The sequence below is a fragment of the Scyliorhinus canicula genome, chromosome 8 (assembly GCF_902713615.1).
Source record: "Scyliorhinus canicula chromosome 8, sScyCan1.1, whole genome shotgun sequence".
NCBI lineage: Eukaryota > Metazoa > Chordata > Chondrichthyes > Carcharhiniformes > Scyliorhinidae > Scyliorhinus > Scyliorhinus canicula.
In genome coordinates, this window is record NC_052153.1 from 103,385,032 (window position 1) to 103,411,850 (window position 26,819).

Sequence of the window (26,819 nt, forward strand, 5' to 3'; positions counted from 1 at the left end):
CTAGACTCGGATGTTGACCTCCTGGATTTGACTAGTAACCCTGGCGATTTACTTGATCTCTCTGACTTCACCTATCCCAGCCCACAGAGCAACGACTTATTTCGATTCAGCCCCACGCCTGACTGGAGCCCCCATCAACATAGCCGCCCTCCCCTCACAGCATTGCTTCCACTTCCAGGACCCCAGACCATGACTACCCTCCGACACGCCACAATCCCAATCCTCCACCATGGCACCGTGACCCTTCTCGCCGATTGGTACGACATGACGGATCAGAAAATTCACAGGCGCACGCGGCAAACACTCAGAGCAACGGCATGAACCTGCAGACGCGAGTCTGGCAGCCAAGAGATACAGATGATTCAGACAATAAGCCTCTTCTGGGAAATAATTTAATGGAACAAGTGACGCATGCAAATATCTGAGGTGTCCAGATGATGACAAGCGGACGCCTATTAAGAATTAAGGTATCCAATTTCTCATGAAGCCTGCCCGCACTCTGCCTCTTCTTCTTCTTCCTCAACACTCTTTAACGCATGGTTTTAATTCATTTTGGCTCGATACCACATCGCCCAAGAATTTGTTTATGCAGACAAAGACGCAGTATACTGACCAATGGCAGTCAAAGACACAATCTGTGAGCACAGGCTTCCTATTCCCATGGAGAAAGCTGTCACACGAATACAAGCTCTTCCTGTTCGTCATGGTCACCAAGGTAGGGAGACACGGCACTAATCCACACTCTACCTGAGGACTCCAAAAACTGGTCAAGTAAAGCTCGGGTAGTGGAGTAACGGCATTTCCCCCGCCCTACCTGGGGACCCCACCCATTTGTGACCTGCAGTGGCCCATACGCACCCATGTCACCCTCAAACTCGCTGGAATGGTTTTCTACACACTTCATTGCCTTGGGCAGATCTTAATCTTCACGTCCAGCCTGACTTTCCCCTCTGTTTGGTTGTGGGATCAAGAATATGTTCCACAACGCTCCACGCTCTGAACCCTCCTCCCTTCCACCTTTCTCGTGACCCCTTCAGTCACTCCCACCTGCTATTAACCCATTAGACAGAACAATTGCTGATTACTGACGCTATACACGAAACCCCTCTGTGCCCCTGCGACAAAACTTTATAAAACTGGCCGCCCTAAAATTCGGCTAATTAAGCAAAGTCTCAACCTCACATGGTTGTGATTTAAGATGGGGACTGGTCGAAGAAAGTATCCGCCCACTCCAAACATCGACCACACAAATTGTGAGACACTTAAACACTGAATTCTGCACTTTAATTTGCATTTCTAGTTTTCTCTCCAAAATCTATTGAAAAAAAAAATGGGGGTGTCACACATGGTGACAGTCATAAAGGGTAATTGGAATTCAGAGGGAAAGACCAATAAATACAGCTGTTAACCACAAATAATCACACATACTATGCTTGATTCCCTAGGAATACACGGAAAAGACACGGAAGACAGACAATGTACGGAATGAATCCAGACCCCCAACTCTTCACACTGATCATTGCTGACTTACTGAACTCCGGGCACAACAAAACATGAACTTAGACCATGCTGCACAACTGTGGTACGCTCCAAGGGCAGGGGAATGTGAGGACGGTATTTTATGTGTAAAACCCAACAGAAGCATCCAATTTGGGTGTAACAATCAAAGGGCAATGTACAAAAGGCTCAACAGGAACACATCTGCATGCTACATTAGCACAACTGGAAAAGGGGATTGGTGGGAACTTATGAATGAAGGGTGTCCTGAAATTAGATGTTTAAAGAGAGTTAGGAATCGGAAAAAATTGCCCAGGGACACCCACAAAAGGTAACTTAGTATTGCACACAATTAGATTAGGACATAAGCCAGCCCCAAACACCACCACCCCACAGAACACCTCTAGACAGGACACCACCCAGCAACTGTTAGAAATCGAGACCAAAACCCCAAACTGGTGGGAAAGCTTTGCAAATGGAACCCCCTCTCCTACGTGGTCGAGACCCTTCTCCTGATTGCAGTAATATTAATTGTCATCCTCACATTCCAACTCCATAAATGGAAGGCAAAAAGCCTCCCAGCCCCAGATATAAATGGTCCGAGCCCCCCTTTTCGGAATTCAACAAAAAAAAAACAAGGAGTGAAATTCTCCAACACTACAGAATCGCTCAGGACCGGTGGAAATCCCGCCCCGCCGTGGCCGGAATTCTCCGCCACCCGGGAATTGGCGGGGGCGGGAATCAAGTCCCGCCGATCGGCGTGCCCTCCGCGCCGATCGGCGAGCCCCCTGCGGCGATTCTCCGGCCTGCGATGGGCCGAAGTCCCGCCGCTGAGAGGCCTCTCCCGCCGCCGTGGTTTCAACCACCTCTGGTAGCAGCGGGTTCGGCGGTGCGAGCGGGCTTCCGGGGGGGGGGGGGGGGGGGGGGGGCGCGGGGCGATCGGACCCCGGGGGGTGCCCGCACGGTGGCCAGGCCCGCGATCGGGGCCCACCGATCGGCGGGTGGGCCAGTGCCGTGGGGGCAACCTTTTTCTTCCACCGCCGCCACGGCCTCCACCATGGCGGAGGCGGAAGAGAACCCCCCCTACCGGGAATGCACCGGTGGTGACGTCAGCAGTAGCTGACGCACCGGCGCATGCGCGAACCGGCGAAGGCCTTTCGGCCAGCCCCGACGCCGGCCGGAGGACGTCAAAGGTTACTTGTCTAAAACATATGATAAAATGATCAATCTTGCCCATGACAGGCATTTTAAAAATAAATTTAGAGTACCAATTTTTTTTTTCCAATTAAGGGGCAATTTAGCGTGGCCAATCCTCCTAACTTGCACATCTTTGGGTTGTGGGGGTGAAACCCACGCAGACATGGGGAGAATGTGCAAACTCCACACAGACAGTGACCCAGGGCCGGGATTCGAACCCGGGACCTCAGTGCCACAGTCCCAGTGCTAGTGCTATCCACTGCGCCACATGCCGCCCTCCATGACAGGCATTTTATCCACTTGGTCCACCTCTTTCCACAGCACCACATTCAGCAATGCATCTTTCCTCTTTGAACCAAGAGCATACTCGTCAGGGTAGTTTTTCTGAACTAATTTCAAATTTCTGTCTTTCCTTACCCTTTACTTTAATACTATACCAATCTACATTTATTGAATTCGAGTCCCTCAGTGTCACAGCCCTATATTTCTTGAAACATCTGTTTCCCCTTCAGATTTGCTCCTCCAACGGCTGTAGTTCATGCCCCACCCCACCCAGCAATTGTTGGCATGTTGGGGTGCAAAGTTGGTTCCATGCCACGCCTATCATTTACTAATTTTCCGCCTACCATGGCAATTTGCCAGTGGTGAGCAAGGAGTTGGATGGCCCACCCACTTGCTGGTGGGCCAGTTAAGACCCCGCCAGTTAAGACCCCTAAGTGGCCAATTTTACCCATGGTGGAGGCCTCCTCTGGTGCCAATGTTCAATCCTGCAGGTATCATTGGATGAGCTCCTGGTCTGTCAAGGACGGGGAATGGTGCCATCTTTACAAGTTCCTTATGGCCATCAGAGGCTTCCTCCAAGGTCTTCCCACCTCTGTAATTGCCATCTCCTTGGCTTGTCCACTCTGACCCCACACCCTATAAAGGCGTGGCCCATGTGTGACCCTGGACTTAAAGACCAGGCACCATTGCCGAATGCTGCCTTCAGGTCTCATTGCAGTCTTGGCAGTGGCCATTGTTTCCAATGGCTTTGCTGGAACCAGAGAACTATTTGATTAGTCAGCAGCTCTCGGAGGCAGGATTTCCTCCTTTGTAAAGACAGAAGGCCCACTACAAGCCAATGAACGCCCAGTGGCGAGGCAGGGCAAGCCAGCCAACTGGGGTTGGGCTCACCCCTGGCATTTACACCAGGGAGGGGGCCATCAACTGCCGCACCCTGTTCCCAGAGATCACTCTTCCCTGTCACCCAATGTCATCCACAATGCCCTTCAATGTTTGAGACTTTGTGCAGAATCAAATTTTGGGCTCCCAGGTCTTTCCCAATGTGTTACCAATGGGACAGTGCTTACCTAAGGGCAATGATAGTGTTCTGAAGAAGACAGCTCACAATATTAACTCTGTTTAATTTTCTGCAGATGCTGATAGACCTGTTGAGTATTTCCAGCATTTTCTGTTTTTATTTGTTATTGCGTTGCAAGAGTCTGGACAACTGGGACATTTGGTTGAGAATGACAATATCAGACTGTTGATCACTAGTCTGTTGCAGAGCTCTCCCGACTTTGGCAAGTCTCCAGCTTAGTGAGGAGCATTTTGCAGAGAACATCCAGTTTTATTCTTATTTGTTTTATTTGCAACTGAATGACTTCCTCGGCCACATCAAAGGACGGTTGAGACTCCACCACATTCCTGTGGGTCGGGAATCACACAAAGACATTCAGGAACTAATTGGGTTTTTAGCCATCACCTGATACATTTATGGTCTGAAATTAGCTTTTTATTCCAGATTTATTTTAATGAACAAATTCAAGTTCACAATCTCTGATGGTGGGCTTTGACCTGCTGATTACCAGTCCATTTCCATAACTGCTATGCTATTCCTTACACTGAATATAACCGCATCACACACAGTGAAGGATAATAGAAGTTATTTGACTAACACTGTGTTTGGACAGTTATTTCTATAATACAAAGATCCTTACGAGGAAAATTATACAGGGTGATGTACAACTGGGTGGAGTTGGGGACATGTTTTATTGACAAGAACTACTGGGCATCTGGGGAGATGACTATTTTCTATTGGAGATTCAATGCACTTAATTAAAAATTTGATCAGTTAAACTGTAGATGGAATTGCTCATGTGAAACAAAACCATCTGTCTCATGCTTGGTCCTGATGTTATCGTTTGTTGTTTGTTGATGACTGAGCAGAGGAGTGAAGGTGACATCTGAGCAAAAACATTAGCATAGGTTTAATGGGCCAAATGGCAAGTTGCTGTGTTATCAAATTCTATCATAGAATCATAGAATTTACAGTGTGGTAGGAGGCCATTCGGTCCATTGAGTCTGCACCAGCCCTTGGAAAGAGCACCCTACTTAAGCCCGCACATCCACCCTACCTCCGCAACCGAGTAACCCACCTCATCTTTTACGACACTAAGGGCAATTTAGCATGGCCAACCCACCTAACCTGCACATTTTTGGACTGTGGGAGGAAACCGGAGCACCCGGACAAATCCCACACAGACACAGGGAGAAAGTACAAGCTCCACACAGTCACCAGAGGCTGGAATTGAACCCGGGTCCCTGTAGCTGCTAACCACTGTGCCACCATGCCGCCCCTATTATTAGATTGAAAAATTTTAGCTAAACTGAATGAAATAGAACTAGCTCATGGTGATTCTTTTATATGGCATTGCGTGGATCTCAGGAATTATGCTGCATCCTAACTTAAGTTTGCCCTTTAACTGAACCTTGTGCAGCCCCTATGTGCATCTAATCTTATTACCAGCCTGTATATATTCTAGTTACATTACAGTGCAATTGTTCATTTCCATATGTGTTTCTCAAAGCTTTTGACACTATTGTCAATAGAGATATTATAGAAAATGTATGTTCGAAAACCTGGTGCTCTTGCTTTCTGGTGTATAAATAATATAAAATTGGTGTCTTTTCTCACTATCTAATTAGGGGATTGTTTGTTCTTTCGCCTGCTTTGAAACAGAAGTTCTGTCCATTACTTTAATGCCTACCTTCCAAGCTATAAATCCAACTAATAAGCACTGATCAATAACAAGATTGAAAGGCTTCAAGAGGTTCTCTATTTTACTCAAAAATACATACACAAAGTTGCTGTGTGATGAACGTTACGAGCTTATTTCTGGGAAAGTTGACAGATGATATAATTTAGCTGAGCTGCTCTTAACTAGTTCAGTCAATAGTTTCATGTAGACACATATCTCCCATGCTATTCCAGTGTGAAAGACACATGCTGTATAATTGAATCATTGGAGACAAGGATCAAAGTGACTGATTAGCATGCTTAGGGCTACAGTAATATTAGACACCAATCACTAAACAAAAGAATGGTCATTCAGTTTTTTTTCAAAAATGGGATAAAGTATTTGGCATAATTATCCTACATTGTATAAAAACTGTTTATCTGGCTCATACATGCCTGGTCTCATTCAATTATTGATGTTCAATTATATTTGGCACATAGTATGTGAAAAAAGGGCAAAAGTATCTTAGCTAACACAGTTTTAGATAGAAGCAATCTTTGTTCTATCTTAATTTGTAGCATTTCCCCACCAATACAGAGTCACATGCATCCACTCATACTCACATATATATACAGATACAGGGTAAATTTGTGAAAACGTAATTCACCTCTTAGTGCTTCAAGTGATTCAAAGGTAATCTCAGTGGCATTAAGCAATAATTTATACTTGTAAACAGCATCCTTAAAAATCTATTACATAGAGTCAACAATATAATGGATCACTTGGGAGGCAATGCTTTGGTCCAACATGCTGGTTGTCCACAAAAGTGATACCTTCCATTAAAAATGGGAGAGATGGCGGGGGAACCTTCAAACTGCAATGTTTGGTGTATTGAAAATATTGACCTTTATACTTTCTTATTAAAAGCAATTTATGAAAAGCACTTACAAAAATATTGGGCAGTAACTATTTATTTCAAGAATCGATCTAAAGTAGTTCATATGGTGCTATTTCAGAATTTATTTAGAATTTTTCCACTGCATAAAATCTGATGTTCTTTTTGTGTTTCACTTAAATGGAAAAAAAACAGCTGAAGGAATTCAGGAACTCTGCAAAGACAGAATATGCCTCACTATATATTTTAATAGAATATTTGGTGAGTAGAAAAATAATGCTAGTAATTAATCATAGCAACAATGAGAAGATCATTTTGGTATCTGTTTTATTTTAGTTTTGAATAGTTGGATTCAATCAAGATTTTTGATTATTATCCACATCTAATCTAATGAATATTTTGTTTGGTGAATTGGACATCTTTACTGAGTGCATTCCAAAGCAACAAAATAATAAAACAATAGGATGTGTATGTATTGTGGTATTCGTGTAATATTCTGTCAGCTATTACGAAATAACAGCTTATTTCACATTACATTAAAGGTCCATCACATTAGTTCATGCAATAGATTCAGTGCTACCGTTATATTTAAATGCTCTTATAGAGAAAGCCCAAGTTCAGCAGCAATGATGCAACATCAGCTTCTTCTACATTTGGTGCAGTCTCCAGCTTCCAACATGCACATCTCTCACCGCCATTGTCAATCTTAAATTGAACTTGCTAAATTCACAAGTTGGTCACCAGTTTTACCATGTCTTTCCAGTTGGCACAATAGCCACTGGCTGTGAAAAAGCTGAGGATTCACCCACCTCAATAGACCTAATATGAATGCAGTCATGCACAAGGAAGCGCTATTAAACAACCTTTCAAGTCTGATGGGGGCTTAAAAGATGAAAGCTGCTGATTATGTAACCCTACCTTATTTTGCCTTCCTCTGACGTCCATGGAGAGAACAATTGAGTGGGATGTATCATAAGAGGTTGATTTGATAGCCCCCATTATACGACCCCAAAGTTGTAAGCTCTACCCAACATCTCTGGCAATGCAGATATCACAATAAATTATTCCTCCCTATGCAGTTGGACACAAAGTGCTACTGCTGACAAATTTAAACTGAGGGGCTGGTTTAGCACAGTGGGATAAACAGCCGGCTTGTAATGCAGAACAAGGCCAGCAGCGCGGGTTCAATTCCCGTACCGGCCTCCCCAAACGGGCGCCGGATGTGGTGACTAGGGCTTTTCACGGTAAATTCATTAAAGCCTACTTGTGACAATAAGTGATTATTATTATTATACACTGCTAACCTTTGACTGCCACTTTGTTCTCGCCATGAGTCGACTGAACTCTCAAGTCAGCAGTATAGTTTTTGTTTTGCTGATTCCAACAGCATTTGAAAAGACATGCAGTCATAATTTGAAATAAACAGTTTGTGGGGAAAATTTCCAAATATGGAGTTGTTTTCAAGTTATGATTGTAGTTTATCAAGAAACGAATATGCATACAATGTGAAGATGTACTTCATTTATATAGGTGCCTCAATTCTGCTGTTGATACTCTGACTTAACGTCCACATTATGAAAAGAGTAAGTTCAAGATGCCAAATGCATGAAAGATATTCTGAACACAAATAATGAAGCATTTTCCATACAAAGTCCAAAACTTTGCAGACTAAAAGTATTGCAATAGTACTCAAGAATGTGTGAATATGATCCATTTGCTCACTAAAAGTAAAATCATATTATTTAAACATCAGGTGAAGCCACATGTAAACCTTTTTATTGTTCCATATAGACAAACATATCTTGTATACTTAGAAAAAAATTCTGCTATTAAGCAATATACCACTTTAGCTAAGAATAACTGATTTTGCAGTTGATAATACATTGCTGGTGAAACTCCCCTGGCACTAACTGACCTCAGTAAAATAAATAAGATTGATCTTAATAAATATACATGAATAAAAAACATAACAATGAAAGGTCTTGCAGAAAAAATACATTTTGTCAAAGCTTTTCACTCTGTACTCAGCAGGATAATTGCAAGAATACTAATGTCAGGGGAACAACAACTTTATATTGCAGATTGGTTGGCAAGTTGCCTCTGATTGGTAGAGGCATTGCCATAGAGAATGCACCAGCAAATGGGTATCACTTATTTTGTTTAGCTGAAACAGGCGTAATGTGTGGACATGTTCTTTCCTGTCTGCAAAAAAACAGAGCCCAGTTTGACACAAATGGCCTACAATGCGAGCCTGACTGGCAATCTTATATTAGTTTCAGCCTAATTTTTAGCACAATGAGGATTATTTAGCAAATGCTCAATCACGGAATCATAGCTAAAGTTGGACACTGTGTTTTGGGTTTTGCAAGCATGGGCTGGTTGTGTACGCTCTCTACTTTGCCTGTTGTGAACAGAGAAAGGGACATGCAGTTTGCTACATTCCACCTGTCTTTGAGATGCATGCCTCGTTTAAATTTTCAATAATGCTTGGTAGTTAACTCACTCACCATTAACAGGTATATTCTCCATGGCAATGCCTCTACCAATCAGAGTTCACTTGCCAACCAAGCAGCATTCTCTTCTCATACAGTATAAAGTTGTTGTTTCCCCTGACATTGGTCCTCTTCAATTGTCCTGGTGAGTGCTGATGAAAAGCTTCAACAAAATATCTTTTTTTCAGTAATACTCAAGTTCTGTACTTGCAAGTGGCTAATGAAAGGTCTCTTAGTGTGCAGCCATACTCACTGAGAACTTGCCACAGAAAATCATGCATTTATAGCTGATAATATTCTGTCCATTAAGTTAAACTAATAAAAACCCAGACTATTGATTCAATCTTTCAACCTACATTAGTTAACGCTGACCAACTGCATTCCACAGATAATAAATCTATGTCATCAGCTCTGAAGGAACTGTTTCTCCTTATTATCTGAATTGCCCTTCATAAATACCTATTAAATTAGTTTATTGATATACCATTAACTACTGTGATTGAGAAACTGTTCCATAAATCCAATATTCTGTATTTGGCAGGATTCTTCAAATCAACCAACATCACTAAAACGGATTATCTGTACATCACCATATTGCTGCAGTGGGACCTTGCTGTATGCAAATTGGCTGTCACATTTCCTATATTAGAATAGTGACTACATTTTTTTTAGAAAAGTACTTAATTGGCTTTAAAATGTACTTTCTGACATCCTGAGGTTTATAAAATCAATTTTTTTTTCTTGTTGATCTCTCATCTTGCTTCATAATTGTTATTTTTTACTTACATCTTCCAATTCTTCTATCACCATCCATATTACATAACTTGCCCACATATACACTTTCATATCTTGGTATTTTGGTGACATCTCTCTCAATCTTTTCCCTCAAACAGAAGCAGAATCATTTCTACAAGCACAAAATCTAGAGCTTCAAGGACTAAACCTACTCTTATTAGTTTTACCTGACCTTCCACCAATGCATCTATGTATGTCTTTATGAAAGCACAGTGTTTAAAATGCCATACCTATGTAGAAATATTCTACAGATTTAACTAATTAATTATCTTGATTTAAAATAATCTCCACCAGTATAATTAAACACTTCAAAATGTCCCATTCTTGCACAGTTAGGTGATGATAGTTTCACATTGAGTGCAAACTGACAGTGAATGGTCATCAATAACAACTAAGAGTGGAATATCCTGTCTTGTTAACGGCAGCATTTGTGGCAGGCAGGAGTAGAAAATCTGGAGAGAGGCCAAAAGTCAGAATGCTGCTGGTGGGAAACCAATTCAGAATTTTCCCCATACCACTTTCGAGCCATGGAACCAGAGAAAAGTTACGACATAGAAAGAGGCCATCCAACCCACCATGTCTGTGCTGGCCGAAAAAAACTAGCCGCTTATTCTAATCCCACCTTTCAGCACTCGGTCCAAAGCCTTGCAGGTTACAACACTTCAGGTGCAGATTGGGGTATCTTTTACATGAGTTGAGCATTTCTACTTCACAACCAATCTGGCAGCTAATTCCAGAAGCATACCGTCCTCTGGATTAAAAGGTTTTTCTAATATCCCGTCTAATCCTTCTACCAATCACCATATGTCTGTGCCTAATGGTAATTTACCTATCCGGTAGGCTTAAACAAGTCTACTCTATCGAAGCCCCTCATTATTTTGTACACCTCAATCAAGTCACCTCTCAGCTTCCTCTGGTCTAAGGAAAACAACCCTAGTCTACCTAATCTTTCCTCATTGCTGCAATTTTCCAGCTCTGGCAACATTCTAGCAAATCTCCTCTGTAATCTCTCCAGAGCAATTATATGCTTCCTGTAATGTGATGGTCAGAGCTGTGTCAACACAACTCTAGCTGTGTCTCATCAACATTTTATACTCTTCCAGCGTTACAGCCCTGCTTTTGTATTCCATAACTCATGCAATAAAGCAAAGCATTTCATACACTTTCTTTACCACCTTATCTACCTGACCTGCCACCTTCAGTAACCTGTGGGCATGCACTCCAAACTCTCTCACATGCATGGCAGCCTGATAGTGGATCGGGTTTCCTGCCGATCCATGTTGGGAATATAATTTGCATGCATTACCATGCCATGAGTAATCATTAAGAACGATTTTCGCTGGAATCACGGTTCCCCCTCCCAAGTACATGCCAGCAAGAAATTAGACCAGTCTAAATCACAATGGACCATAAGTGGCATGCAGCTGTGCACCTTCACTTCATTCATGACTTCAAGGTGAGTGCAACATTCAAAGCCTAGCTGCAACAGCGCTGCTCTGGGTTCTCAGCAAAGCCAGTGCGATGCCACACTGGTGGTGTCTGCTCCATAGTGGGTGCTTCCCTTTGCTGGAAGGAGAACACTCAGTGCAGTGGATCTCAGGCAGGGCTGCACTGTGAAACAGAGACAAATGTTGCGATTAGAAGTTGGAGGGAAGGATGTATCACGGAGCTGGTAGATGCCCTTTACAGTAAAGTTCATTGTGGTGAATTATATCACATCACTCATCATGATGTGAAGTTCACACTGGATGAAGCTAGCCAGGCAGCTGGATTTCTGGGGTTTGCCGCAATCTCAGGCTTCCTTAGAGCACATGATACAATCAGTTGCATACGTGGTTTCCTCCAGGTGCTCCGGTTTCCTCCCACAGTCCATAGATGTGCGGGTTAGGTGGATCGATCACGCTAAATTGCCCTGTAGTGTCCAAACGTTAGGTAGGGTTGCTGGGTTACGGGGATAGGTTGGAGGTGTGCACTTAGGTAGGCTGCTCTTTCAGGTGCTGGTGTAGACTTGATGGGCCGAATGGCCTCCATCTGCACTGTAAATTCTATGAGAATCCCAGAGATGCTCACCTTGGTTGGGCACTTTAGTGAAGAGGCTCCTGGGGCACTATCTGCTGCACACCGCACATATGCTGCAGCACATCAGGTGGAGCTAGAAACCCAGTCAGAGGGCGGGTTGACTTCAGGGACTAGCTGCCGTTCAGATAGGTTTTGGGCTTCTGGTATGGGCGGTCCAATCAATAGTAGAGCTGCAGTCACAGAGCCAGCGACTGTATGAGGAGTGTGTTACGACCCCCTACAGGGAGAGAGCTGTATAGTATCCGCTTCCCCTACAACAGATATTTTAAGTTTATTGACAACTCAGGAATACAAAGGAATCAGCAACACACTAAAACAGTGACGAAAATCATTCCTATGCAAAAAGCATTTACAAGACACCAAAAAAAAAACAAAATCACCAGCTCTCAAGCCAGCACAACCCCCCCCCCCCCCCCCCCCCCCCCACCACTCTCCCAGCTCACATCAGTGGAAAGGCGCCCAAATGAGCAGCATAGACCACCGGAAAAGGACACATGGTGCAGGGTACAGTGTGAGAGAGAGGAAACTCACTGTCCCCTCCCAAGAGGGGTACAGTTCAACCCAAATCAGTTCCTTTAAACAAATCACCAGCTACAAAGCCAGCATATGGCCACCTCTCCCCCCCCCCCCCCCCCCCCCCCCCACCCCTCTTCAACGGTAGCCCAACATCGGTGGAAAGGCACCTAAATGAGTGGCGCAGACCATCGGTAAAGGCCACACCGATGCCCGGTGCGAATGGCATTAACACATGGTTGGAAAGAACCCCAAATAAGCAGCGTAGACCAACGGAAAAGGACACACATATACGGGGCATGGCGGAAGAGAGAGAGAGAGAACTCCCTTTACAAAGAAAAAGCAAGACAAGATACAGAAAAAAACCACAAAAAACTGAACAAACTTAATTAAGTACAAGGCAAGGCCACCAACACTCAAGCCAGCGCATGCTCCGCTCCCCTGGCTCTAGCAACAGCCCCATGTCAGTGAAGAGGCGACCGCAAGCAGCTTTGTCCAGTGGAAAAACATTCACTAAGCTGGACATGAGTACACGGAAATACATGACGATCAATACCCATTGGGGATTGTACGGATATACACGGATGCTTTTCGGAGTCTCCCCGTCATGTGCGATATTCCAGAGGGTTATTGTGAACATCTTGCGAGGGTGCCAAGGGTGGCTGTCTACCTGGACCATGTTATCATCACCGAGACCTTGCATCAGGAATACGTGGGGAACCTAACCAAGGTCCTTGAGCGGTTTGCTCAAGCCGGGGTCCGCCTCTGGAGGGGGAAGTATGTTTTCCACGCGCCGGAAATCATGTATCCCGGCAACCGGGTGGATAGCAGAGGCCTCCATCGAGTGGCGGAAAAGGTGTGGACGAGTCGCCAGGCCCCCATCCCTGGTGACCAAACAGAACTCCTCTCTTCCCTCGGCCTAGTGAACTATTACAGGAAGTTCATACCTCGGATGGCCACACTGTTCAGTCTGCTCCACCAACTACTGAAAAAGGGACAGAAATGGAATTGGGGCCCGTTGCCCCAGAAGCCGTTTCACGAGGTGAAGCAGCAGCTCTTGTCAGAGGAATTGCTGACCCACTTTGTTCTGGACAAGCCCCTGCTCCTCACGTGTGATTCCTCACTATATGGCGTTGGGGCAGTCCTGGCACACCGCATGTCCGACAGCTCGGAGCGGGCTGTAGTTTTGGCGTCCTGCACACAGATGGACACCGACCAAAATTATGCCAAGATTGAATAGGATGGCTTGGCAGTGGTATTCGCGGTGAGGAATTTCCACCTGTACATTTATGGGAGGCCGTTCACAGTGTACTTCCAGCCATTTCTGGGGTTATTTAAAGAAGATCAGGTGAGTCTGCCGATAGCATCTGCCCGGGTTCAACAGTGGGCCCTGCTGCTGATGGCCTACAAGTACATTATGGAGCATCGCCCGGGCACAAGAAACCCGCACGCGGACGAGTTAAGCCACCTGCCCACCCACAAAGCTGCCAGCTCCCACCATAGCCACGGATATGATAGCCACTCTCCATTTCATAGACTCTTAGCCAGTAACGGCAGCTCATATTAGAGAACGGATACAGACCAACCCCAAGTTGTCGAGGGTCCGCCATATTGTCCAATACGGGCCCGACATAGGGTGATACCAGATAGGCTGAAGGCCTACACCGCCAACCTACCCAAGATGAGTATCAAAGACAGCGTCCTCCTGTGGGGAACGCACCACTACTGAAAGACTTCCATAATGGGCCAAGATGAAAATGTTCTTTATAGTAGTGACCGCCCACTCAAAGTGTCTGGAAGTACACCGGGTCCCCACGGCGACCACTCGAGCAACAATGGACTGAGAGTTATTTTTAGCACGCATGGACTTCCCGAGGTCCTGGTGTCTGACAATGGGGCAGCATTCACGAGCCAGGAGCTTACTTTGCTCATGGCCGCGAATGGCATCAGGCACAAAAGGACGGTGCAGTACCAGGCGGCCTCAAATTGGTTAGCTGAAGGAGTGGTACAAACGTTCAAGGCAGCCATGAGAAAGATGACCTCAGGGTCGTGGGAAACACGGTTGGCGAGGTTTCTTTTCAGTTATGTATGATGCCTATGCCACAACTGACATCACACCAGCAGAGTTACTAATGGCGCTCCAACTCTCAGCCTCATCCTCCGTGCTGTTGGGGCATGGGTCCATCAGCGGCAGGACCGCTCAGAGATGGACTCTCACCACCGCTCATGGGTGTGCACCTTCACAGCAGATGGTGCGGTTCATGGGAGGAGCTTCGGGAACGGAGCCACATGGATCCCTGGGACAGCCCTCCACGCGACGGGGTCAGTCTCTTATATTCTCCACGCCTTGGGCCATGGAGCCCAGCACGCCAGCGTTCATCGCTCTCGTGTGCCCCTCCACCCCCTCCACCCTTCCCACCCACCCCCCGCGCACCACATCTGCCAGGGGTTTGGTGGGACCGTGTGAAGGAATGGCCAGCTCGCATGCAAGGATCACCCAGGTGCATGATGGAATGTGTTATCGTGTGCAGGAGACAGACATTGGCAAACAATATGGAGCACCAGAGTCCATCGCAGAGCTAGTTGTCATCACCCTCCATCCCATGGACCAGACCCGCTATTACTGCCAACCCAGAACCTGAACCCCTTAATGAGGCAGGTAGGAATCATGCAGGGGGTTGCAAGGAGCAGGCGAGGGTAGTGCGACTGCGCTGGTGTACTGGGTTCATGGAAGGGGGTGGTCGGCAGGGGGGGCAGTAGGGTGTGATGTCCGTGCCGCTGGCCAGGTCCCTTGTCGGTGAACCTGGAGGTGATTATACCATCCATGTGTATCGGCCCTGGGGCGCACCTTTGTGCAGCCTCCCGTGCCTGCCCGAGCCCAATATCCTACCCACACTCGCTCTCTCCCGCATCCTCCACGTCACAAGGACTGACGTTCATCCTTCTCCGCCAACACGCCGCCCCTCTGCTGCGCAATGTTGAGGAGAACGCAGCAGGCTGCCATGATGTAGGAGACCCTCCACGTGCTAAATTGGAGGTCCCCTTCAGAGTTCTCCAGGCACCTAAACTGTATCTTCAGGATGCCGAAGCTCAATTAAACCCTTGGTTGCTGCATGGGCATCGTTGTAACGAGTCTCTGCATCTGTAGGCTCTGGACATCAGCCACAGCCGCAGTGGATAACCCCTGTCAGCCAGCATCCATCCCCTCAGTCGGGGGTAAGCCACAAAGAGGCAAGGAACCATCAAATGTGCCAGGATGAAGGCGTTGTGCAGTTGTGCACACTGCCCTTGTACAGGGTGCAGACGTGCATGATGCGCATCTCATGGTCACATCGCAGCTGCACGTTCATCGAGTGGAACCCCTTTTAGTTTGTGAAGATTGGCCTGTCATCTGCTCGACAGGCAATATGCATCCCGTCGATCCCCCACTGGAGCCGGGGCATCTCAGCGATGGCGGCGAACCCTGTGCCCAGGCATCCTGATGGGCTTGGTTTGCATTGAAATTGTTGTATTGTGGTGACGGGGCATATGGGGCTTCCATGATGGCATGGATGCACTTGTACACCGAGCTCTGTGAGATCCCGGACAAACCTCCACTCGGCACCTGGGAGGACCCTGTGGCGTAAAAGCTAAGGGTGATCATCATCTTGATGGCAACCGTGAGATGTCCTCCCCCATTCCCCCGCGGTGACAGGTGTGCCATCATCTGGCAGATATGTCGCACTGTCCCCCTGCTCAGCCAGAGTTTTTGACGGCATGCCAGTCCGCAGGTCCTCGAATGACAGAGGCCTCATAAGGTTCCTCCTTCCCACCTCCTCCTCAGCCTGTTGGGCGGCTGGCTCTCCATCCTCACTGCTGCCTCCTGTTCCTCTGAGGCAGGCTCTGCTGCTACATGGTCCTCCTCCTCAGATTTATGAAAGATTCAGGAGTTGATAAGACACAAGTCGAGAGCAAGAAAACAGCTCCACAGGTGACTGAAGACTGACGCCTAGCAAAAAACCCACAACCTAAAGAACAGATGGTGGGCGGAGAACTCGCAGGAGATCCAGCAGTTAGCCGACAACAATGATGTGCAAGGTTTCTTTAGCACAGTCATGACCACCTATGACTCAAAGCCCCACCACACCACACTGAGAGGCAGTCATCGCCCGCTGGAAGGAATACTTCGACGACTTCCTTAACCAAGACTGTCATCAATATGATTGTGCACAACTCCATCCTGGCACAAGGTAGAAAAGGCAATCCACCAGATGAAGAACAACAAGACATCAGAACCAATGGAATCTCCTCCAAAGCACTAAAACATGATGCAGAAGCACTATTGGTGCAAATACATGACCTAATTTTCCATATCTGGAAGAAGGAGAACATGCCAGGAAATCTCAGAGATACAGTAATTGTAAATATCTTCAAGAAAGGTGACAAACCAGATTGCAGTCATTACAGAGGAATTTCCCTGCCATGAGCCGGCCACAGGTCACCGCCTTCTCTCTGTGGCTGAAGAGCTCCTTCCAAAGTTGTAATATGGATTTCACCCGCTCAGGGTCACAATGGACATGATCTTCACTGCGCAGCAACTACAACAGAAATGCAGGGAACAGGACCAACCTTATACATGACCTTCTTTGGTGTGGAGATGCCGGCGTTGGACTGGGGTGAGCACAGTAAGAAGTCTTACAACACCAGGTTAAAGTCCAACAGGTTTGTTTCAAACACAAGCTTCTCCTCCATCATTGAACTACAGCAAGTAAATAATGCTTGCATCTCCGCACACTTGGAGGCCAAGTTTGAAGCCATCGTCAACACCTTCACCAGGGTGTATGAGAGCATGGGTCCTCACTAAACATCCGTAAGGCAAAGGTTAGTTATCAACCTGTCCCCACCACAGACCACTGCCCTCTGGTTATCAGAATCCACTTTCCATGTCTTGGAAGACCGCTGTCTTTGTCAATGGCAAAGTTTAACACCATCTTTGGTTGCCTGAGCAAGAGAGTGTTTGAAAACTAAGACCTCAGACCCAGTACCAAGCTCATGGTGTACAGAGTAGTAGTGCTGCTCACCTTCCTACATGGCTCTGTGACAAGCACTGATCCCTGTGGTACCCCACTAGTCATGGTCTGCAACTCAGAAAAAGGTTAGTTTATTCTCACACCTATCCTATATGCTTTAATTTTTCCTACTAATCCCTTCGAAGGGACCTTATCAAAAACTGTCTGAAAGTTCAAATACACCACATCCACTGTTCTCCCTTATTTATTCTACTAGTTACCCACAAAAACACCAGTAGATTTGTTAAGTATGATTTGCCTTTCATAAACCCCTGCTGACTTTATCCAATCATGTTAATGCTTTCCAAATGTTCTGTTATCACATCTTTTATAATAAACTCCAGCATCTTCCCCACTACTGCTACTGTTTTGGAATTCTCCCTTTTTTCTCTTTCTCACTTTTTAAATAGTGGGGTTACATTTGCCACCGTCCAATCTATAGGAACGGCTTCAGAGGCTATAGAATTTTGGAAGATGACCACCAATGCATCCAATATTTCCAGGGCCACATCCTTTAGTACTCTGGGATGTAGATTATCAGGCCTGGTGATTTGTGAACCCCATTAATTTCCCCTGGACCTTCATTTTTTTTACTAATACTGGTTTCCTTTATTTCCGCCCTCTCATTCGGCCCTTGGGTCCTTGACATTTCTGGGAGGTTATTTGTGCCTTCTTTTGTGAAGACAGAACCAAAGAATGTGTTCAATACATCTGTCATTTCTTTGTTCCCCATTATAATTTCCCCCTCTTCTGACTGTAAAAGACTTCTATTTGTCTTGAGTAGGAATAAATGGGGGGTTTACAGGCTATAAATAGGGGATACTACAAGGAAGATTGATCTATTAGCTATTTAGAATTTGTATCAGTGATTTAGCTGGGAGGACTGACTGCAATGTATCCAAGTTCACAGTCAACACAAATTTAGATGATAAGCTGTGAGCAGGATGTGCACAGGTTAAATGAGTGGGCAACATCTTGGCAGATGGAATATAATGTGGAAAAATGTGACATTGTCTATTTTGGTAGAAAAAATAAAAAGGCAGATTTTTTTGTTTAAATGATGGGAGACTGGGAAATGATGGCATTTGGAAGGATCTTGGTGTCCTTGTAAATGAATTACAGGAAGTTAGCATACAGGTACAGCAAACAATTAAGAAAGCAAATGCTTTGTTAGTTTTTGTTGCAAAAGATTTAGAGTATGACAATGGAGTCTCACTACAATTATACAGGGCTGTGATGAGACCACAGGTGTGGTACTATGTGCAGTTTTGGTCTCCTTACCTAAAGGCGGATATACTTGCCTTGAAGGAAATACAACAAAGGTTTACTAGGCTAATTTCTGAGTTGAGGGGCTTGTCCGATGCGGAGGGATTGAGTACACTAGGCCTTTATTCCCTAGAATTTAGACGAATGAGAGGAGATCTCATTGAAACATACAAAATCCTCCAGGAGGCTTCAGAGAGTAGATTCTGGGAGTATCTTTCCCCTGGCTGGGAGTCCAGAATAAGTCTCAGAATAAGTGGTCAGCCATTTAAGACAGAGACAAGACAAATTTCTTCACTAAAAGAGTTGTGAATCTTTGAAAGGTTGTGGATGCTCAGTTATTGAGTATTTTCAAGACAAAGGTTGAAAGAATTTTGAATACTGAGGGAATTAAAGGATCGAGGGATAGTGAAGGGTTGCTTCCTGGTTTGGCACCCTGTTCCCATTGGAGAGCGGCCCCTTCGAGGAGCCCCTGCCCACCAATATTTCCACTCACCCACCAAGCCCTGTCCATTCCAACACCCAACTTTCTTATTTTGGGCTTCCAGCCTGGCCCCAGTGACACCCTGGACACACTTTGTTCCTGGCTCCATTGGTTTCTCCTCTTTGGGATGGCATGCAGTTCCATCAATGGCGACCATTCCAGATGGCGCTGCTGGGACAAGGTAGCTGTCGGTCCTCTGATTAGCCTGGTGCTTGGAGATGGGGCTTCCTCTCAGATGGAGGGTGGAAGTCCCACCTCAAGTCAATGGCTATGGGGTGTACAGCCAAGTGACAGTGGGCTTGCCCCAATATTTTGGCAGGGTATGGGGACCCCACCCACAATGTAAAACTCAGCCTTTAGCATTGAACAGAAGGGAAGAAGTCCAGCCCTCAAATTCATTTCCTAGATTTTATCTTAGAAAAACAAATTTATTTGAACATTACTGCTGGTTATAAAATATGTACCTGGAGGACTGCATCTTGAAGCTCATCAGTCATTGGTGCAGAGTTATTCATTTTTCCTTCTTGGGAACGTTGATTTGCATCGCCTATGTGTAGAGATAAAATAAGTATGTGTATTAGAGGAAGAATCACTATGGAGTATGAGTTAAGTATAAAAACAGAAAATAAATCTGTAAAACAAGCATTGAAGGACAGACAAGGCTAACATATTGGGCTGAGGTTCCTTGTTAGAACTCAGTATGAATTTACTGTCTGGTCAACCAAAACATTTGAATTTTTTTGACCTTAATTTAAGCTTCAAATTCTGTGGTAAGTTTCGCAACATCTATCTCAATTTTTATGGCTAGTCCCCCATGGCGGGTTTTCCTGCAGTGGGAGCAGCAAGCCATTGGCGACCGGTGGATCTTAAGGTCCCACCAAATCTTTGCATGGCTTGCTCCTCCACTGAGGAGCCCGCCACAAGAGGTCAACTTTGATGGGAACAGAAGATTCTGCCAGTGGGAAGGGTTGGAAAATCCCACACTATGGTCACGTTATGCCCGAAAGACAGCGTGGCGTGGCGCAACGCAACTGGTAGATGCCGGGTGATCCGTCTTCCAGGATCTAACCGACTTGCCACGCCTTTCGAGATCCAATGCAATCTCAAGAGACATCGCAATGTGAATCCTGCCCATTGTGGGCAGGCTCACCTTTTAGCAGTAGTATTGTCGCTGAACAATCTCCTCTGGAGACCCAGATTCAAATCATGCCATGCAGATGGTGAAATTTGAATGCAATAAAAATCTGGAATTAAAAGGCAAATGATGACCATGAAACAATTGTCGATTGTCGTAAAAAAACAATCTGGCTCACTAATGTCCTTTCGGGAGGAAATCTGGCATCCTTACGTGGTCTGGCCTACGTGTGACTCCAGATCCACAGCAACTGTTGACTCTTAACTTACCCCTCAAGGGCAATTAGGGAAGGTCAATAAATGCTGGCCCCGCCAGTGACTCCCACATCCCATGAATGAATTAAAAAAATTAGAGTGAGACCATACATTCCCGTGATCTACCCGAGGAGTGGGATCTAACACCCTCGCCTTGGGGATCTCGGGCTAGCGCAATTCAGTGCTGGTCTCTGCAGCGGGAACTGGATGGAATGGCACTTGTGGAGTCCGGCACTTATAGGGTCTCCCACGGAATCAGAGACACCCAGGTGCTTGCCCTCTGGGCAGGGTGGCACCCTGGCACTGGTGGTGCCACTTGGGTACTTTGGCATTGCCAGCCTGGCACCCTGGCAGTACCAAGATGCCCAGGTGGCACTGCTGGGGGGGGGGGGGGGGGGAAGAGGACAGATCCCCTTATTGGTGAATTGGGGCTTGGGGTGGTTTGCAGGACGCGTTGGGGGGTGGGGGCTTCTCGATTTCTCTCTGCACTGAGGGTTTCCACAGGGCGGCACAGTGGCACAATGTTTAGAATCATAAAATTATAGAATTTACAGTGCAGAAGGAGGCCATTCAGCCATCGAGTCTGCACCAGCCCTTGGAAAGAGCACCCTACTTAAGCCCCATGCCTCCACCCTATCCCCTTTATCCTTGTAATCCAGTAACCCCACCTAACCTTTTTGGACAGTAAGGACAATTTAGCATGGCCAATCCACCTTACCTGCACTTCTTTGGACTCTGGGAGGAAACCAGAGTACCCGGAGGAAACCCACACACACACGGGGAGAACGTGCAGACTCAGCACAGGCAGTGATCCAAGCCGGGAATCAAACCTGGGACCCTGGAGCTGTGAAGCAACTGTGCTGACCACTGTGGTACCGTGCTGCCCTTAGCACTGTTGCTCCACAGCACCAGGTACCCAGGCTCAATTCCGGCTTGGGTCACTGTGCGGAGTCTGCACATTCTCCCCGCGTCTGCATGGGTTTCCTCCGGGTGCTCCGGTTTCCTCCCACAGTCCTGAAAAGACGTGCTGTTCGGTGGATTAGACATTTTTAATTCTCCCTCTATGTATCCGAACAAGCGTCGGAACGTGGCGACTAGGGGATTTTCATAGTAACTTCATTGCAGTATTAATGTAAGCCTACTAGTGACAATAATAAAGATTATAGAGTTGAGCTCCTCAGTGCAAAATGTCGGGACTAACTGCAGCCTCGGCCACGCGTTCCCCGCTGAGGTCCCTGAACTACCCAAATGACCGTTCGATAGGGTGGTGTTTCTCTGTGCTCTGAGCACCGGGAAACACACAAATAATTGCACTACGAGATTCTGTTCCCATTCGGGTAGATTGTGCCCTATATCTTTTATTTACTTCCTATTCTCTTTCAGCATCAAAGGACCAAGTAAGCAATCTGATCGTAGACATCTGACAATGCTGAACTAATCCAATTATTATCAAATAAGCAGCAGTTTATGGCTAACACTTCGACACTGTGGTCAGATGCTTAACCTTCCTCACTAACTCTCAGCAATAACAAAATTGTTGATTAGCAATTTAGGGTTCAATCTGATTCCTAGCACTGTGGATTCACAACATTATGCTTTTGTATCAATTTTAAAATTTAACTGAAGGCAGAAAAAAACAAATATAATATTCTAAAGTTCTTTGTATATTTTAAGATAAAAATTTTTAAGAATTTTAAAAAACAGTTAATTTTGCTTTGCTTCTGCAATGTATTTTTCCAGGTGACTTTAAAATTAAATAAATTCTTGGCTAATCATAATTTGCCTTTGCATTTAGATTTCTTGTACTTCATTATTTGTTAAGCACTTTGAGATATCCGGTGGTCATGAATTGCAACATAAATGAAAGTCTTTTTTTATTCCAAACACTTCAATTCATTACAATTTAAGAGTTCTCCATCCGTATTACAACAGAAAAATTTAGATACAATCATTTTACTTGTCATAATCGCATACTACGCTAAATGTTCCATAACAATATACGTTATGACATGGAAAATATACAATATCCAGTCTAATATCTTAGAAAGAAAACCTTGCAAAAGGCCCAGTATAGAGCATGAGGAGCAACAGAATTAGCATCAAACCAAACTGGAGCTAATTTCTCTGGTACTGCACCCATATTAGTCAAGAGTCAGAGAATTTTACAGCATAGAAGGGAGATATTTGGACATCCATTTAGTCCCTGTGCCTCGTTATCTATCCACTTTCCTCTTAAATGTTTTCATACAAAGGGTAGTAAAAGTTGCAAATCTCTCCCTAAGTGCTGTGGATGCTATTTCAATTGAATCTTGCAAGATGGAGATCGATAGATTTTTGTTAGGTTCGGGTATCAAGGGATATGGAGCAATCGTCAGGTAAATGGCATTCAGGTTCAGGTCTAATAGAATGGTGGAACAGACTCAAGGGGCTGAACGGCCTACTCCTGCTCCTATTATTCATTCTGCCTTTCCTGCTACTGCTGGCATTACATTCTGTGAGCTAATAACGCTGCACATTTAATTTTTTCAAATCTCCTCACTCCTTCCTTCACTTGAATTGAATTTACTCTTTTTATTATCAAACAAAATCCAATCAATATCTAGTGTCTTTCCATCAGCTTATCAGCATTGACAGGCAAATGTATACTGTTAATGCTGCTGTATTTGCCTCTAATGCTGTTGTCTCCATACTACTGAATTATTTCGATTTTCAATACATTTCATATGTGATTCTGTACAAAAATGGCTATAAATCATCAAAGCAAATATAACATCTGAATCACAAACACCAAGACAGCTTTTCTAACCTACTCTTTATATTAAAATTAGTTCATATAATTAAAAGATATATTTGGATGTATTGAGGCAATTTAGTTGGTGTTATGTATTCAAGTAACACGATTTGCTGGTGAAATATCACGTGATACGCAGTGATGTCAGCGGAGCGTTTCGCAAACTGTAGGGAATTCACTAGCTTACCCCGTGGAAGCAACATCTCTTAATAGCGTGGTACATCTACTTCTTTTTCTTTTTGCGGCAACAACAAATATATAACAGAAGAGAAAACTAGCAACGAAGATTCGGGCCATAAACAACTATCGACGAGGATTTGGGCCATAAACAACCATCAAAGAAATTTCAGGCCATAAACAACCATCGACCGAGATTTAGGGTCTGAAGAAAACCAGCGTCAACACTCGGGCTGAAAATCATCAGCAATATTGTGGCAATAAAACAAAAAAAAATGTTCAGATTGTAGGGAGGTGTCGGCAAGTCAATCAATTGATCTCGACTGCTGCTAGTGCAAAATAAGGATTTTGAAAATAAATCGAGACACAACTGCGAGTCACTGGAGCATATCTTTAAACAAAGAATTGAAATTTCAGGTGTGCTTACTGTTTATAATGGGTAGAAGCTGCAGAGACCATGCATGTGGCACTGTAAATGTGTTGCAGGTACATGATTCGAGAGGTTGCAGGCTCTGCAACTTTCTGCCCAGGAACCGATAGTTCAGGCAACGGAAGAACTAGTTTGCTTGTAGGCTTGGAGATTGCTTGCTTTTGGGAAATAAACAGAAAGGAGAAAGGCTGAGAAAGTACAGATCGAGGAATTGGGATTCAAAAAATGGCGAGAAAAGAGGGACACACATTTGACAAGGATTATGAGACATGGAATTCTTATGAGGAAAGGTTCCAATTGTATCTTTTAAATTTAGAAAACCCAATTAATTTTTTTCCAATTAAGGAGTAATTTAGCATGGCCAATCCATCTAGCTTGCACATCTTTTGGGTTGTGGGGGCGAAACCCACGCAAACACGGGGAAAATGTGCAAACTCCACACAGTGGGATAGTGACCCAGAGCCGGGATCGAACCTGGGACCGCGGCGCCGTGAGGCCAATTGTATCTTAAAGAAAACCAAACACCCGAAAGCCTGCATGCTGTGACTTTTTTCACTCAATTGGGCGAAAAACATTAATGTTGTTACAAAATCTAGTCAACCCAGCTAAACCAGGAAGAAAGACCTACAAAGAGTTAGTGACAATCTTGGAAGGACATTGGGCAGCACGGTAGCACAAGTGGATAGCACTGTGGCTTCATAGCGCAAGAGTCCCAGGTTCGATTCCCCGTTGGGTCACTGTCTGTGCGGAGTCTGCACATTCTCCCCCTGTCTGCGTGGGTTTCCTCCGGGTGCTCCGGTTCCCTCCCACAGTCCAAAGACGTATAGGTTAGGTAGATTGGCCATGATAAATTGCCCTGAGTGACCAAAAAGATTTGGAAGGGTTATTGGGTTACGGGGATAGGGTGGAAGTGAGGGCTTAAGTGGGTCAGTGCAGACTCGATGGGCCGAATGGCCTCCTTCTGCACTGTATGTTCTATGTTCTATTTCTCTCTCCGTCCGCTGCTGATAGCTGAAAGATTATGCTTCCATCGGTATGCACAATTCATAGCAATATGCAGCCAAGTACTGTGAGTTTGGTCAAACACTTGATGATACACTTCAAGACAGATTGGTCTGTGGTCTTAGAAATGAAGTCATCCAAAGGAAACTGTTGACTGAAGCTGCTCTCACCCTGAAATCTGCCATGGAAATCGCTACTTTCATGGCCTGTGCAGCGAGAGGCTTCATTGATTGTAGTCTGAGCAAAAGTTCATAAGATGGAGACTACTAGAAGCAGGCCTGTGAAAAATATACCACGTCATCAATGTACTCAGGTGAGACACTCAGCAGGAGAGTGTAAGGAGAATAAATGCAAAAATGGTGGCAAGGTAGGCCACAATGCCAAGGCATGTTGGTCACGCCAACCTTCATCAGCACAAAAGAAGTGTCCCTAGAAAAATACACCCAAGTCTGCTGGTTGGGTTTATCAGTGAAGAGGTGGAAGTAAAGACTCGCTAGCGAACAATATGTCACGGCGGCTTAAAGAATTCAAACTTCATGTCTTATCAGTTATGTCATGATATACAGACATGCAGATAGTGATATAGACAGGCACAGGCAGGCAGCTAATGAACACAGAGAACAGGACATGACCAATGAGCAGGCAAGACACTGAGGGGTGGTATCTCACTATAAAACGCACAAGGCACTCACACTCCACCTCTTCCCACTGATGAACATCTACAGAGTGAGTCAGAGTGCATTTACAGTATCACACCTCCAGCACATGGCTAAGAGCTAGTCTGGTTCAGTCAGACAGAGTAACCACTCACCACACTTAGGTTAGCAGAGCGTCAAACTCATAAGAGAACTGTGCTAACAGTGCTACAGGTTCAATAAATTAGATTGACCTAACTTCAAGGTCTGGAATACTTTTGGTTAAAGCTGCATCCAGTTGCAGCCTGTGCTATCCCAGAGTACATAACATAATATGATACCAGGAGCCTGCTTAATCTAGGTGGTTTACCTCAGTCTGTTCCGTGACGACCAATGAATGTATCCCGGCACCATGGAGAAGATTCAGGCTCCTCACCAGCTCAGGACCTCCGGCCATCTCCCGGATGCAGCGCCCCAGCATTGATGAAAGTGGCCATTTTGCACACTTTTCCCGGGGCCACACGCATGCGCGATGCGAATGGGATAACGAAGCAGCTGACACCCGCACTGCGCATGTGCAATGATGCGCGGAGCATCAGGACGCCAACATCATGACGTGCTCGAACTGCGGCAACGCCCACTTAAAAAAACACTGCCCTGCAAGAGGCAGGAAATGTTTAAACTGTGGGAAACCTGGACACTATGCAGCCTTGTGCAGGTCTGCACCACCAGTCAGGGGCCAACGCTCCCAATTCCGACGACGGTACATTCAGATGTGTAACAACGATTACAGGATTCTGATCCTGGCAGCACAACGGATCCAGAGGCAGAATGCCTAGACTCCCCCTACTGTGTGGGCATCATTACCAAATGTGAATATGCCGCATCCAACTCATCACAGCTGCAATCCATACTCGCTGTGGATTTTGCGGACGAATGGCGTGCGGTGATGCAGGTCAACCACTGCTCCATCCAGTTTAAGCTGGACACAGGTGCTTCTGCCAACCTCCTCTCACAGGCAGATTTCAAATGCATCAAGAAGCCCCCAAGGTGCTTCCAGCAGCCTGCAGGCTCCTGGGCTACAACGGAAATGCCATCAAGGCACTGGGATCCTGCCATCTACTCATCTCCAA

General features: G+C 45.5%; 1 protein-coding gene across 1 annotated transcript in view; it reads right to left on the minus strand.

The window, feature by feature from the left end:
• The window catches only part of LOC119970422 (golgin subfamily A member 4-like), a 529,556-nt gene that overhangs the window by 360,475 nt on the left and 142,262 nt on the right, over positions 1-26,819 (minus strand). The window contains exon 11 of the mRNA XM_038805016.1: positions 19,727-19,809. Coding sequence (XP_038660944.1) covers positions 19,727-19,809 — 83 coding nt within the window. The remainder of the gene's footprint in view (positions 1-19,726; positions 19,810-26,819) is intronic.